This window comes from Silurus meridionalis, chromosome 9 (assembly GCF_014805685.1).
Source record: "Silurus meridionalis isolate SWU-2019-XX chromosome 9, ASM1480568v1, whole genome shotgun sequence".
Lineage (NCBI taxonomy): Eukaryota > Metazoa > Chordata > Actinopteri > Siluriformes > Siluridae > Silurus > Silurus meridionalis.
Window position 1 is genome coordinate 17,153,983 of NC_060892.1, and position 17,245 is coordinate 17,171,227.

Sequence of the window (17,245 nt, forward strand, 5' to 3'; positions counted from 1 at the left end):
GTCGTCTGGTGAAATCTTTAAAAGATATAAATAGATCAGTACAACTGAGTACAACTTTCTCATCAGAAAATGACTCCTTAGCTAGCTTTCTTTCTTTCTGTTAGCATGTACAGAGTCCCCCAATGTCCCGCAACATGCTGGGTCATACGATGAGGGGATGACAGGCTTTGTTTATAAAGCTGGATAGCTGTTTATACAAGCAATTTTTCAGTCACAAGACTCATGTGTGAAGAAACATTGTCCATATTCTCATGTGTGTGTACAACTTAATGGCATTCAAATTTCAAGTTCAAATCACAAACACTGATCAGCCATAACATTAAATTCACTCACAGGTGAAGAAAATTTTTAAGGGATTGTATATATTAACATGTATTAACATTATAACATATATGAGCAGCAGATGAACAGTCAGTTCTGGAAGTTGTGGAATATGTGTCGAGAAGTAGGTCAAAGCATCTCCAAAACACCAGGTCTTGTGAGGTGTTTCCAGTTTGTAGCCATTACTACATTCCAAAAGTGGTCCAAGGAAGAAGAACAGGTGAACCAGAGAGATGGCCATGAGTGCTTGGCGTTTACTGATGCAGCAGAACAAACTGCTGAAAATTTTCATGTTGGCTCTGAGAGAATATAGTAAGACACACAAACTATCGCAGTTTGCTGGGTATTAAGCTGCAGGGCTGCAGAGGTGTTGGAAAGCCTATACTGCCCCCTGTACACCACCACCAGCTCCTACAATTGGCATCTGAACTAGACTATAGAGCAATAAATAAGGAGGCCTGATCTGAGGAATCATATTTTCTTACCTGGGGAAGAATGGCACAAGCTGATATAAGAAAGCAAGCTGGCAAAGGTGGTGTGATGCTTTGGATCATGCTTTGCTGAAAATCTTGTGCCTTTACATTTTATTTGTCACATACACATTCACACAGAGTACAACATGTAGAAATGTTTTATATGACTATCCAACAAGTAAACAGAAATAGAGTAAAAAAAATTTTGTTTATTAAAATATAAAGTAAAAATGTATGCAAGTATAATATGAGTATAAGTTATAACTAAGTATAAAAATTTAGATCAAATAATTAAAATGTACATAATATCATTCTTTTTATTTTATCCCTGTTTTTTATAAAACTGAGGATTTTATATCTTCTGAAACATTCTTGCAGACCAATCTAATAGGAGTGGCCTCTTTCATCGGGAGAATGTGCCCTGCTCATCCACACTGCAAAAAAAAAGTTCAGGAATGGTTTGGGGGACAAGAGTTTAAGATGTTGAAGTCACTTACCCCAGATCTCAATCAGATTGAGCAGCTGTGTGATGTGCTGGAGACAAAGTAGATCCATGAAGGCTTACAGGATCCACTGTAGAAGTCTTGTGGCCAGATAACACAGCACACATTCAGAAGTCTTGAAAAGTCAAGGCCATGATGGGTCAGAGCTGTTTTCTGACATCTTTTATACACAGAGACGGAGAGACAGCGAGAGAGAGAGAGCAGTTTTGACCAGTCAGTGTTTACCTGGTGGTCAGTAGTGGTCAGTTGGGACTGGGAATTATTCTTTAGATAATAACTCTCTCAGCTGTAAAATAACAATACAATGCAAATTCAATAAAATAAGAAACTATAAAATGGTTCCAAACTGTGATTTTATTGTAAACATTTCATCAGGCGTTCAATTTAAACCAGCAGTATAATTGTGTAGGGGAAGACAGAGCTTTTCAAACAAAAATAAATAAATAAATAAAAGGGCAGAAATGAAAGTTTTAATCGCATGTGCACCCATGCACCCACCTACACACACACACACACACACACACACACACACACACACAAAGACTGTGAGTTCTTGTATTCATTAATTTCACTAAACATGACTGTGTATGTCTTTTCTACATGCTACATTGTTTCCCTTTATATCATGCTATATAACTGTCAGTGCGTTGAATCGGTTTCCTCTGTTTGCAGGGATCTAACAAAAAACGTGCAGGAGATACAAAATCTGTACACACAAGCCTTCATATTTTACACGCAATCGAATAAATAGAATCATTTAGAAAAAAGTCAACCAGCATTCAATGAACGTTTTACATGAAACTTCCCTTACTGAGAATGATGTACTGATTAATTATCTATACCAGGAGCATTAATGCACTCATTCTCATACTTTATCATTATATGTTTAAAAGACCGTTTTTTTAATCATTTATGAAAGAAGTCTTCATTGTCAGAGCTTTGTAACAGTCTTTGCAAGTTCAGAATTCTCTATGATGGAGCAGTTTACACATTCACCTGATTTCTCTCCTACATTAATATATTTGTTGAGGTGTTAATGAAATACACCTGCAATAACAAGTATTTAAAGCTAATTTATTGAACACTGATCTCTAAGTGTGTATATTACAAGATATCGAGGATCAATTTGAATACAAAATTCGAATGCATTTTAAATGTTAATGCAGGTGTTTGGATTATTTGGATAAATATGAAAGAAATCGATTTTTAAGTGTTAATTTTAATATGACGGTGCATCAATATTTGTTGAAGGGTTTGTTGATGTTAATTACAGCATTAAAACAATGTCAGTTAAAAAAATGTTGATCTAAAAACATTCATCTAGACTACTTGTGCTTTTATAGAGACCATTTTGTCCATGACATTTATTTCTCATGACTTTGGCCTGAGAGCTGCTTCCATAATGGTGAAAATTATGGTAAAAAGTTAAATAAAAATCGTGTTGAATCTGAGATACTCGTTATTAATAAATGACAACTGCTTAGAGCAATTTATCTGTATGATCCTGAGGATTTTTTTTATTCATTTTTTTTATCTTAGATTGTATTTAGGCTCATATCACATTTTTAACCATACACTAATAATCTTACACACACACACACACACACACACACACACACACACACACACACACACACACACAGTCTCACACACACACACACACACACACACACACACACACACACACACACACATACCAGTGCCCATTTGATTATAAAGAAAATCAAAACAAGATGAGAGAAATTCAAGATGAGGGTATTCAGTTCAATTGCTTGTTACCATGACAAAAACAATGATCAGTACAGGCCACAGCCACGCAGGTTGTTGGCAATGATGATGTCAGTGACAGCATCAAATACCACCTGGATGTTCCCCGTGTCAGTCGCACATGTCAGGTGGCAGTAAATCTCTTTATTTGGAGAACGGTTTTTACCCTCAAACTGAACCTGAATATACGCAGATGCCTCTTCATAAGTGTTCGGACCTATGAGGGACAAATCATAAAGCTTAGCACATGAAAGCACAAATGGGATATTCCTAATATGCTTACACACACACACACACACACACACAAAACACAAGCATACACACCTGCATACTCTGGGAAGCATATTATCAGTGGAGATTTCTTTATCTTCTCCCCAAAAAGATCCTTCTTGTTGAGGAAGAGGATGATGGAAGTGTCAACGAAGAACTTGTTATTACAGATGGAGTCGAAGAGCATGAGGGACTCGTGCATACGATTCTGCAGCAACAAAAAAAAAAAATCCAGTTTTTATTAAAGGGCTTGTTATGCTAACATTTCTACACCAAGAGCTAGTTCACAGCAGTGGTGACCTTCTCTGCTCCCCTAAACTCTATCAGAAACAGACTTTTATCTCTAAATATATATTATATATTAAATTATTTCTAGTAGTTTGTTCTCAAAATTTTATAGCGTATCTCTAAAGAGTGCTGCTGCAAGGAACAGCACCACCGAGTGTACTTTTATGCTTTATGAAGTTTCTATTCTATCAGATTTCAGCCATCACATCGCATATTGCCATAAGGCCTGTAGGAATAAACAGCATGAGCTTTTAGTAGATTCAAATACATGTTGCTTGAAGCTGTTGCTTTAACCGGATCGACTCCAAGGCGCCTTAACTGGAGTCCAGTCACATCGGCGATTTCACATCCTTTGATTCGATGGTCAAAGGGCGTACTAGTCAGAGCCTGCGTCCAGCATCTGAAGCAAACTGCACACGCTCAGTTATATTCGTGTGAATTTAATAGATTTTTTTTTCTTTCTTTTTCATTCCACAATTTCTGACAGAAGAGAAGAAATGTATCTGGTCTCAGATACACTTATAAAAACATTTACGAGACCGACAAAGCTGGACATCACAAAGAAAGGTCAGCCAAAACAGTTCAAAACAGTTGCTAAGCTTTTTTGATAAACCATTCATTCTTTATTATTTTTTTTCCTGTAGGATTTTCACAAAAACACACAATTTTAAATCTTCAGGAAAACCGTAATGCACAGAACAAATGCACAGAAATGCAGGAAAACCTGGGGTCATTTTACGAAGTTAATATTGATGCTTCTGTTAGAGATGACATATGCGTGCAGCTGCAGCGAAAGGAGACTCGTTTAACTGTGTTTATTGGGTTTCTTTCTATTGAGAAATTCATTCTCACTGCATGAGATACCTGTCTGTGATGCAGCACTCTGTTGTACTGCATTTCTCTTTAATATTAATGGTTTATCAGTGGTGTCATAATGACATTAAGAGGTTGATTGATTTAGGCAGGATGGCAGATGATAAACATTTTAAAAAGAAAAACGGAGCAGCGCAATTTATAACGTTGCAATTGAGCTGCTCCATTTTTTAATATGATTTTTCAATATGTTTATTATCTACTAAATCTACTCCTGAGAGCCAGTGGTGGGTGGTGGCATTTCACAACTTGGCCTTCAGTGGTGTCCTGCCTGAAACAATCCACCTCTTAATACCAGCATTGTAACACAACTGCTGTAGAAGAGAGATGGAAGGAGTCTCCAGTGCCATCAATTTTTAACAGTGAGAGAATTAAAGCTCTAACTTTACCTTTTCTGACATTTTCAGGATAGAGGTTTTTACACTTTTTTTAGATTTCTCAGGAATTTGCATTTTTTCTGCATTTATTTTTATTTTATTTTATTCAATGATGAGAATAAAGGGATGCTGGTGAGGGAACAACTGTTTCCAGCTATTAAGTAAGTGCGTAAGTAAGTAATTTAGAATTTGTTCTGCTTTTGGTAAATATAAGAATAAATAGTTAAAAAGGATGGTGTGCTGTAATAAAATTAATGCAATTGTTGGTAAGACACACCGTCTTACCAACAATTACATAAAATTTTTTATTACAGCACACCATCCTTTTTATGTCATACATTTTTTTATGTCATGTGTATAAGTCATAAAAAACTTTAGGTGTGCTTTTAGAGGAAAACAATCAACATGATAAAATAGACAAACAATATAATGATATATAAAAAATACACTTTGTCTGTGTGTACAGTTCTTTACCGTCGTCTCATCTTCATGTAACATTTGGTCGTAGCCGCTCATCGCTACGCAGAAGATTATAGCAGTCACACCTTCAAAGCAGTGGATCCATTTTTTTCTCTCTGATCTCTGACCTCCTACATCGAACAACCTGGAGGGGACAGAGAAATACACATTTCACCTCATTTTACTGAGTCAAATGAAGCTTTGATGTATTTAAACCATTCATTACCATTTTTTAAAACCCTAAACCAGATAAGGTTTGCAATATTTTAATATTAACAAAATAAATATAAACAAAATAAAATACATTTCTATAAATTGCCTTTTATAGAAGCTACATAATGAGTGTCAAAATCTGTGGTACTATTAATGTGCTTACAGTTACGTTTCATTAATCAAATGATTTATTCATTCTATTAATCTTTATCTGAAAGCATCACTTAAAGAATTTTTATATTTTTTTAATGATGGTAATCAAGTATAATAATAATAATAATAACAATAATATTCATAATAATAATAATGATTATTATTATTATACTTAAATATTATTATTATTATTATTATTATTATTATTATTATTATTATTATTATGCCCTAAAACTGATTGTGCAGACTAAACCGTAAGGTCTATACAGTTGAAACTTGGCCAGATAGTAGAGCTCAATTTGGAGAGAGGTTAACAAAGTATCAGCTCAGTTGGCCAAAAGCGGGCACTATAGTGCAAAAAAACATTATTTCACATATTTTTGGCCATATCTTGTACAAAACAAAGAAAATGCTTATTGATGTATTTGCTCTACGAAGTTTGCTTTGTCCATAAAATGTATTTATATTAAAAACATACTTTTGTTAACTAGTCCTAGGTTTTTCATGCCATCGTAATGAAACCAGTGTAGCAATGTTCAGTAGACAGGGATTGTTAATATTTAATGAAAAACTGTGAATTTTCAACTCACCATCGCAAAACCTTCGAAGTAGGTGAGGCCAGTTTTACGGAAATGGCTATAACTCATGAACTTAATGAGATATCTTCACAAAACTTTGGTTTAAAACAGTTTTGTAGCTTTGCCACTAAACAAGTTTAATTAAGTTAAAAACTTACTTTTGTTAACTAGTCCTAGATTTTTCATCTGATCGAAACCAACTTAGTTCAGAAATGTTCACTGGACAGTGCTTATCAATAATTATAGAAAAAACATTTCTACTGATCAACTTGATACTTGGCACGCAGTTTCTCTGTCTAATGTGCCATGAGATATCATGAGGATATTAAAATAAATATGGCAGCCATCTGCCAATTACATGTGAGCACCTGTTAGGCGTTACTAGAGGCGTATTACAACAAAACTTGGTGGGCATGTTTCTAATGAATTTTTCCTTATGACCTTCAATACCTTATTTGCTTGAACCTTGCTAATCCCTGCTTGCAGCTATATTTATTATTATTATTTTGACTAATTTAATTCAGGATGTGTTCCAAATTGTAGATAGATAGATAGATAGATAGATAGATAGATAGATAGATAGATAGATAGATAGATAGATAGATAGATAGATAGATAGATAGATAGATAGACAGACAGACAGACAGACAGACAGACAGACAGACAGACAGACTACTTGTTTAGTTAAAATCTGATCTACAGTACCCCCTACAGGCCAATCAGTGTGTAAAGGAATGTTTTAGATGCTTAATAAAATTAAGAATATATTTTTAAAAATCTTACCTGAAGTTCAAGTTCTTGAAGGAGAAGTGTGTCTCAACGATACCAGTAGTTTTAACCCGCGACCTTAAAATGTCCTGTTCGGTGGGAAGATAATCAGGTGATCCAATTCGGTCCAAACTGTCAAGGTAACTAAAGATACAGAGACACACTCGCCGTCATTTTCAGAGTTTGCACGCACACACACACACACACACACACACACACATACACATACACATACACACATACACACTTCGGTATTCAGACCTTAGACATACCTCTAGGCTTAATCGTATTCAGAAGAGTTAATCAGAAGGGAATGGTATTTATCTAAAACAGGGAGTGTGATGAATATATAAAATAATGCATTAAGCCAAAATGCATAAAGCCAAAATGCAAAATGTAATAAGTTATAAAGAAAACCAGTTTATGATCCATAAATGCTTTGGGTTTAGATTGTTTTAAATGTTTAGAATGACTAAGCCTGAGCCCAGAACTGAATGTAACTAAGAATCAATTAAAAGTCTGTAAAGAGACTTGATGCAAACAGGACATTGCCTTACTTACTACAACCCCCAAAAACATGGCTTTACCCACTAAAGCAAGTCCAAAAAGTTGGGAAAAATGTAAATAAAATCAGAATGTAATGATTTGCAATCTTATAAACCCAAATTCTATTTACAATAAAACACAGGAAATATATCAAATGTAACGTCCCCTCTTCTTTTAACATCAGTCCATATATGTCTGGGAGCTGAGGAGACCAGCTGTTCAAGTGTTAGGAGAGGAATGTTGTCCCATTTGTGTCTAATACAGGATTCAAGCTGCTCAACAGTATTTTTGTCCTATTTTTGTTTCATAATGCAGCAAATGTATTTTATTGGTATATAGAAATCTGGATTGCAGGCAGGTCAGTTCAGCACTTGGACTCTTCTACTATGAAGCAATGCTGTTGTAATAGATGTGGTGTGTGGTTTAGCATTGTCTTACTGAAATATGCAGGCATTCCCTAAAAACAAGTCCTCTGGATAGAAGCACATTTTCTAAAATATGTATATACCTTTCAGCATTAATTATGCATTTCCAGATGTGCAAACTGCCCATTTCATAGGCACTAATGCATCCCCATATCATGAGAGATGCTAGATTTAGATTTGTCTGACCACAGAACAGTTGCCTCAGTCCACTGTAAATGAGCATTGGCCCAGAGAAGATTTTAGATATTTGTTGTGCTTCAAATTTAAAATTACTTTATATTTACTACAAAATTATTAATTTGTTCATTTTAAACATTTTATGCTTTCTCGGTTTATAAAATTTGTTCATCATCAATCTGGTTTTATTTACATTTTTCCAACTTTCTTTGGGAATTGGGGTTTTAAAATGTTGGAAAGATAATGCAATGTCAAGTTGTTACACACTAATAGACTATTATTTTAAAGAGTGGTGTATCAAATTGTTTCTGGGCTTCATATTTGTATATTTGATACATTATTTTCAAATAACCTGCCATTTTAACAGAAATTAATTTTATTATATATTATATAAAAAGTATAAATTGTGTATATATATTAAATATGTGTGTGTGTTTGTGTGTGGGGGTGTGTGTGGGGGTGTGTGTGTCTTACTATTGAGCAGAGTCATTGAGCTGATATTCTCGCGATCGGTTAAAGCAGGCCTGAACTCCTCCATCTTTCCACAAACGCTTCATGGCTGTCAGAATTTCAGGTGTGTATGGCTCTGTGTCCTCCATACGGTTGATTATGTCATAGACTAACTTTACATCAGACTAAAGACAAACACGCATTTCAGATACAGTTATTTAATTACATTGCTGTAATGCACATAAGGCAATAAATTTGATAGCCTTTTTGTAATTCAGTATCAATGGCCAGTCATAATCAAGGAAATAATTAAAACTAAATAAAAGGTAAATATCAAAGCAAAAAAATTTAAAATACAGGGAATTTGAGAAAAAAAATCCTATGCATGTTATGTACAATAATCGTAGAGTACAATGCATTAAAAATACATTAGATAAAAAATGTTAAGCCATTAAACACAGTGAGATGACTATCAGATGTTTTACACACTGTAACAATATTTTTGTGAGTGAAGTTCAAATGATGCTATTCTAACTTTAATTGCTGCTCATTAGATGATGTAATATCATTTCTATGCACTAGATGTCGCTATAGCAGCTTGAAAAGTTTATTAAAAGGTTTTTAAATAATAAGTGCCTCAGGGACGAATTTCATTTACACTCATCGGAACACGTTTATTTATATGGAATACTAGAAGTTAAAACAATGTTTAATTATGTGCTTTGAGAGGATGTGTTTAATTAATTTTTACATTCAGCATCAGAGAGCAGAAGAATGAGAGAAACATAGATAGATAGATAGATAGATAGATAGATAGATAGATAGATAGATAGATAGATAGATAGATTTATATTGAGTTATATTGATAGAGAGAGAGAAAGAGAGAATGAGAGAGAGAGAGAGAGAGAGAGAGAGAGAGAGAGATGGGGGGGGGGGGGGGGGGGGTCCGAGGAAGATGATCTGCGCATGCTCCCAGAAATCCTTTGTGTGTATATGTGTATGCAGTATATACTCACAGTCCTGTCCTTGTCTTCATACTCCACCCCAAGGTTCTCCATAGCTTTTAAAATGGAGAACAGACTCTGAATGGTGTTGCTATAGACGATGGGCTTAAATTGCTGTAAATCATCTCCACTGAAACCGTCTTCATGGATAATCCTAATACACGTAAAATATATTATACAGTCATCATAATATACTCTCTATCTATCTCTTTCTCTCACACTTACACTCACTCACACACACACACACACACACACACACACACACACACACACTCTCTCTCTCTCTCTCACACACACACACACACACACACACACACTCTCTCTCTCTCACACACACTCTCTCTTTCTCTCTCTCTTACTCACACACACACACACACACACATACACACACACACACCTCTCTCTCTCTCACACACACACACACACTCTCCTCTCTCTCTCGCTCTCTTACTCACACACTCACACACACACACACACACACACACACACACACACACACACACACACACACACACACACTCTCTCTCACACACACTCTCTCTCTCTCACTCACACACACACACACACACACACACACACACACTTTCTCTCTCTCTCTCTCTCTCTCTCACACACACACACACACACACACACACACACACACACACACTCTCTCTCTCTCACACACACACACACACACACACACACACACACCCAATCACCCACACACACACACACTCACACACACAGATGTCACTGTTATCACGACTGTATTTAAAATCTAGGATTTAAGTCAATGATGAATTTGTGGTTTTCACCTGCTCAAGCAGAGTTTCTGAGCTCTTACATCACCTGCTTGCAGTTCATACCTTCAAGTTTGTCATATTTTTCTTGAGCAGAACTATTTAAGATAGGAGTTTCATTTACAAATCTTTTTGCTGTCAAACACACTAGTATGTAACTATAAATCAGGAGAAAAAATCTTTCTATGATGAAATATGTGAATGAGAAAATGGTGAGACTGAAATAAATCTGATTAAGGAGTCTAACATAATCTAGTGTACATGCAGCCCACAGAATAGCACTTGATCCAGCACTCTGTTATTTTGCACAATGAATGAATAATACTCAGTTTTAACTCATTTATCATGTTTATAATGTTTTTTTTTATTTGTTGTTTTAATTAAAAAAAAAAAGTAATAATCTTGTTAAGATTATAACATATCTTATCTTGATGCTCAGCAGACTCAGCCCTGTTTTCGATAAAACTCCGCCCCCATGTGCGTAACTCTCTAATCGTCTGTAGTTACATCTCATGTGTGCTCGTGTGTGTAAACTGATAAATACATTCTCAGTGTGTGTGACAGACAAGTAGAAATTTTACTTCAGTTACATGAACATTTCCGCTCTGAGGAGATACTATCGCATGTTTCGAGAAGAGAGTTTTTCAGTTCTGGATGTTGCTTTCGCTTTTGTCAAACTTCCTGTTTCTATTTTACCTTGAAATTAAAAGTATTAGAAAACCAAGATGACTTTTGTTTTTTAAAAATAATACAGGGCCCCTTTGTGGGATTTACTTGAACAAGCAAGACCCTAGCCCTGACTTATGTTCTTTTCCACCCTTTGCCTTTCCATGGTCACTTTCACATATTAACAATACATGCTTGAACACATGCTGTGTGTATATAAATAATAATATAGGTGCAATGTATATGTGTATTTAATTAAAAAAAATTATAAATACAATTTATATCTTTTAATATAAATGGTAAAATTATAGGTAAGTATTTATCTGTGTAAAGCTGCTATACAATAAAAATGTATTTATTTATTTTTTTTAATCCACCAGTGTTCCATACAAAAGCATAAAACCATTAATAATTTCAAGAGTCAAATATTAGATTATAAAATAGATTCTTAAAAATAAAACAGGTCTTCGAGGGTTTCTTTGAGGGTTCTATATTTTAGAGCAAGCCATACAGCATAACATACGAGCACTGTCGCTGTACAGTCTCCAAATAAAAGGGAACCTTTTCCAATCACTGGGGATGTTCCATCGAGGGAACATATCCCCTACCTTTAATATATAAATGTGAATATAGTGTACTTTTAAAAGGTACATATTTGGACCTAAATAGGACAAAAAGTTTCTGGAGTGTCACTGTACCAACAACCAGAAGTAAAACTATACTTGATACCCTTAATTCTACAGAATTCACTTTACAGCTTTATTGACGGATCCTCAGATACTTGGAATATTATATGCAAAATGCCTTAATGTTTCTAAATGTTTACTCTCAGAAACAAAAGGGGGAAAGGGGACCAAACAGTAATCTTGTCACTGTCATATTCTTGTACCTTTAAAAAATGATGGAAGGTCAAATAAAGCTACATGTATACAGATAAAACAAGAAAAAAAAAAAATTTTTTTTAAAGTAAGTCTTTAAACATACAATTTCCTTTTTAGACACACCATTAAAGCAGGGGTAATTTTTAGTATCCTATTTATCTAATAAGTTTATATGTACAGTATATATGTATATAGATCTATATTTTGTTGTTATAAAGAGGACCTTTAAAACATAGATATCTATCTTTTCTTTAAATCTCTCTTTAAAAAATAAGAATATAGGGCCCCACTGGTATTGAATCAAACCCTCTCTCGAGCAAAACAAAACCAGGATCTGATCTATTCTGAATCACAAATCTGCATAAGGAAATATGTGGGATATGTTATATGAGATAAACATCTACTAAAACCAAACCAACAAACAAAACCAAAAGACTTACTTCATCTGTTTGACAATAGTGCTCTTTCCAGACTCTCCTCCACCTGCAAACACACACACACACACACACACACACACACACACACACACACACACACACACACACTAAGGCATATATACAGCCAGTCCATTAATAAATATATAACCCCGGTAAACAAACAAACAAACCACCACACCGACGTTTGTTTGTTGTTAGAGGTTGTTTTTACGCTCACCGAGCAGCAGCAGTTTCACTACTTTCGCCTCAGTGACTCCGTCCTCCTTCAGGTTCTTCTCGATGGCTTTGCTCCGGTCCAGAGCCTCGCGCTCCTCGGCGCTTAACGAGCATCCCATGGCGAGGCGCGAGCGAGTAACGCTGGATTCGAAATTCCCGTCTGTCCGCACACGGGAATCCCCCAAACCCAAATAAAAGTCCTTAAACCATCCAAGGAAACAGAAATCAGTCCGACCTGAAAGAGAACCGTTTTTTCGTAACTGTAACGTTTATTCTGCACGCGCTTCCCCGGCTCTCACTGGGCGGTGGCGACGGTGAAGGCAACAGCGGCAGCACGAGCTCCTCTCCTCCCCCTTCTCCCTCTCTCTCTCTGTCTATCTCTCTCTCTCTCATCCCGTCGCTGTGCTGCTGCTGCTGCTGCCGCTGATGCGCGAGAGGACTCCCCACCTCCCACATACACACACGCACACACACACACACACACGCACACACACAACCAATATGCTGACGTCAAAGCTGTCGTGAACCTCCACTGTCGTGAATGAAACACGTGCAAGAAGGCGATTTTTCTTATTACATTTTTCCGACGCATTGAAAAGGGGGTAAGGTAAGGGTAAAAAACGCGTCACTTACGTATTTTGACGACACACTAACGCCTTCAAACGATAGAAGTGAGCTTCCCTCCAAAGCTCACTACCACATACACACTTATACAGTGGCGGCCTGTGCATTTCACACCTAGGCCTTCAGTGTTGTCCCACATGAATCAACCCACCTGTTAATATCATCATTATGACGTCATGCCAATAGAAACTATCAATATTATAGAGAAATCTGCATCACAGACAGGTATCTCATGCAGCGAGAATGCCAGTGAACACAATTCAACAAGTCTCCTTTCACTGCAGCCACATCTGCATCACCCACATACATCATCTCTAACAGAAAAATCAATATTGACCTTTTGTAAGTACTTTTGTACGTCGCTCTGGACAATGGCATCTGCTAAATGCCATAAATGTAATTGTAGCCAGTTAAAATGATTTCAGGTTATCAGTGCATTTTGATGATACAACCTGAAGGAGATTAGAGACTGTGAGGCGTTGGCATGGGACAGTGTAGCTAGACAGCATCGCATGGTGGCCTGTAGGATTGTTTCGAGGGTGAAAAAGAAGAGGAAGAGGAGAGTGAAGACTAAAAGAAGAACAAGATGGTGGAAACTAAAGGAGGAAGTCTGTAGTGTGAGATTCAGGGAAGAGGTCAGACAAGAAGAGTTGGACACTAAGGAAGGTGAAAAGGATTTATACAGGCAGGGGGACCGAGCTGGGAAGGATGTGCTGCAAGTTAGAGCAATAAAGCAGGGAGATGGAAATGTGTTGACTAGTGAGGAGAGTGTTTTGAGAAGATGGAGGGAGTATTTTGGGAAGCTGATGAATGAGGAAAATGAGAGCGAGAGAAGGTTGGATGGTGTGGAGATGTTGAAGCAGGAAGTGGATAGGATTAGTAAGGAGGAAGTGAGAGCAGCGATTAAAAGGATGAAGAGTGGAAAGTCGGTTGGACCAGATGACATACCAGAAAAAGCATGGAGATGTTTAGGAGAGATGGCAGTGGAGTTTTTAACCAGATTGTTTAACAAGGTTTTGGAAGGTGAGAGGATGCCTGAAGAACGGAGAAGGAGTGTGCTGGTACTGATCAAAGTGTACGACAGGATGCAGAGAAAGGAGTTGTGGCATTGTATGAGGAAGTCAGGTGTGGCAGAGGAGTATGTGAGGGTGGTGCAGGACATGTATGAGGACAGTGTGACAGCAGTGAAGTGTGCAGTAGAAACGACAGACTGGTTCAAGGTGGAGGTGGGACTGCATCAAGGATCGGCTCTGAGCCCTTTCCTGTTTGCAGTGGTGATAACAAAGCTGATGGACGAGGTCAGACAGAAGTCTCCATGGACTATGATTTTGTGATTTGTGGTGAGAGTAGGGAGCAGGTTGAGAAGAGTCTTTTTGATTTCTGATAGTAGGGTATCTGCGAGAGTGAAAGGAAAGGTTTATAGGACTGTGGTGAGACCTGTGATGTTGGATGGTTTAGAGACAGTGGCATTGAGTAAAAGACAAGAGGTGGAGCTGGAGGTACCAGAGCTGAAGATGTTGAGATTTTCATTGGGAGTGACGAGGATGGACAAGATTAGAAACAAGTTTATTAGCGGGACAGTGCATGTAGAATGTTTTGGGAAGTAAGAGAGGATTGAGATGGTTTGGACATGTGCAGAGGAGGGACATGGGGTATATCGGTAGGAGAATGTTGAGGATGGAGCCACCAGGAAGGAGAAAAAGAGGAAGACCAAGGAGGAGGTTTATGGATGTGGTGAGGGAAGACATGCAGGTAGTTGGTTTGAAAGAGGCAGATGTAGAGGACAGGGGGGTATGGAGACGGATGATCCGCTGTGGTGACCTCTAAAGGGAGAAGCCATAAGAAGAAACACTGTTACATCAAAATAATTGGTCATAGTAACAGTAACTCTGTCATAAATTCCCTGTTACAGCATAATAACGTTCACTATTACACACTATTATAACAAAATAATTGACGTCATTGAAACACACCCAACTTTGTTTTCCCGCCATTATCCTGAAATGTGTTTTGACCCTGTACATCAGATTATTTTCATTACTAAGAGAAAAAAAGCTTGATTCAGATGATAAACAAAACGTTCTTAATGAGCCATATGACTCGTCTTTATGTTTATACCCTAACACACACACACACACACACACACACACACACACACACACACACACACACACAAAACGTGTACAATCAAGTGATTTCTTAGGTGTGTAAAATACCACTGATATCACGGACTGGAATAACAACAGGACGTTCACAGAGTCTACAGGATATACAATAATACCATCACACACACACACACACACACACACACACACACACACACACACACACGGGAGATTCTGACGGATTACTTCACAGAGATAAGATGTATCAGATGAACCACCCGCTTAACGTGCTTTTATCGTTATTACCGGTGACCTTGTTGATGCTCTGTGACATCACCGACATCAAAAGAACATGAAACACCATAGGTGTGTGTGAGTGTGTGTGTGTGTGTGTGTGTGTGTTAGTGAAGAAAGTGTCTGTGAGCACAATGTGGAGTTAGAGCACTGACACACGTTCCTTAGTTCTAATCACTGTTCTGTTCTCTTAAACAGTGGGCAGACCTTAGCGCACACACACACACACACACACACACACACACACACACACACACAGTCTCTAGAACCGAAATGAATGCGATATCTCAAACATCTAATACTTTAATGGAAGGTCAGTGTAATGCTCTAATGCAGAAAATCCTCGTACATGTCATTAATCTGACAGATCGCCTCCCATGAAAGCTATTCACTCCTGAGATTAATAACATTCCTCATAAATCACACCAGAACACAAATATACAGAAACCCTGAAGGGACCCACACAAGAACAACAAACAAACACAATCATAGAAACCTATATTATTTAATATTATTTTTTTATTTTATTCGTTAATTAAATAAAGTAAGTGTTGTGCAAGATACAATTCCACCATTTCCTCATTAAAAATATATGAAAATCATACTTACACTACATATATTTTTAGACTTATAGTGTTTATTTTCTATCCCCAAAGGCTCCTTCAAAAGAAACTATTTAATTCATAAATATATTTGTATTCTTTTATTTTATTTTAGTAAACTTAATTTTTATTCTGGTTTGTTAATTTATTCACCAAGTTAGTTTATTCTTTGTAAAAAATATATATATATATAATAATAAAAAAAAAAACAAGATCAGAGAAGGGAAATTTTGATTCTTTTTATTTAAAATGTTATTAGTCACATATCTACAAATTTAAAGATTCAAGAGTTTATTGTCATATGTACAGGAAACAGTGTGTTACACCAAATTCCTACCATGAGAAAATCTCACTAAAACAATTTGTGAATTACATGTAATTCACTCAAATGTTTCATTTCCTCATTTGTATCTTTCAAATCATAACTTCGTGATTGTAACGTATGTAACAAGCTGCAATCTGTTGTCTTACTAACTTCAAGAGAGAGAAAAACATACACAAATCAAATCCCCAAAGGTTTATTGTTGTACAAACAGACATTTATTTGTGAAAAACTTCATATTTGGGCAGTGAGGCACATTCATAGTCATAATCCAAAAACACCTTGAAACTTGATTCACGCACACACACACTTTTTTTTTTTTTTTTTTTACATTTACATTAATGGCATTTTGGCATATGCCCTTGCAGAGTGATTTCCAACTGAGCAGGGGAGAGTTAAGGGCCTTGCTCAAGGGCCCAGCAGTAGCAGCATGTGACCTGCTGATCCAAAGTCCAATGCCTTAACCACGGAGTTACTACCTCCCTCATGCACACACACTCCAGAGATGTAGTTCTCTCATATTATTATTTTCATTCATATTAGTTTTCAACATTCCTTTTTATTTATTTTTATTTTTTTACCAAAATGTAAACAAAACTACAGGCAGCTCCAGTATTATTGGCACCCTTAATAAAGACAGATAAAAAAATCTGTGTATTTAGTTTTAAATC

At 36.6% G+C, this 17,245-nt stretch overlaps 1 protein-coding gene across 1 annotated transcript; it reads right to left on the reverse strand.

Annotated features, from left to right (window-relative positions):
- Positions 1 to 1,633: 1,633 nt before the first annotated feature.
- gnao1b (guanine nucleotide binding protein (G protein), alpha activating activity polypeptide O, b) lies at positions 1,634 to 13,072 on the reverse strand. Its single transcript, XM_046857307.1, has 8 exons — positions 12,629 to 13,072; positions 12,415 to 12,457; positions 9,658 to 9,799; positions 8,666 to 8,826; positions 7,059 to 7,187; positions 5,347 to 5,476; positions 3,389 to 3,542; positions 1,634 to 3,281 (listed from the first exon to the last, which is right to left on the reverse strand). The coding sequence occupies exons 1-8, from the start codon at positions 12,744 to 12,746 to the stop codon at positions 3,094 to 3,096; spliced, it is 1,065 nt and encodes a 354-aa protein (XP_046713263.1). The 5' UTR covers positions 12,747 to 13,072; the 3' UTR covers positions 1,634 to 3,093.
- Between the last annotated feature and the right edge of the window lie 4,173 nt (positions 13,073 to 17,245).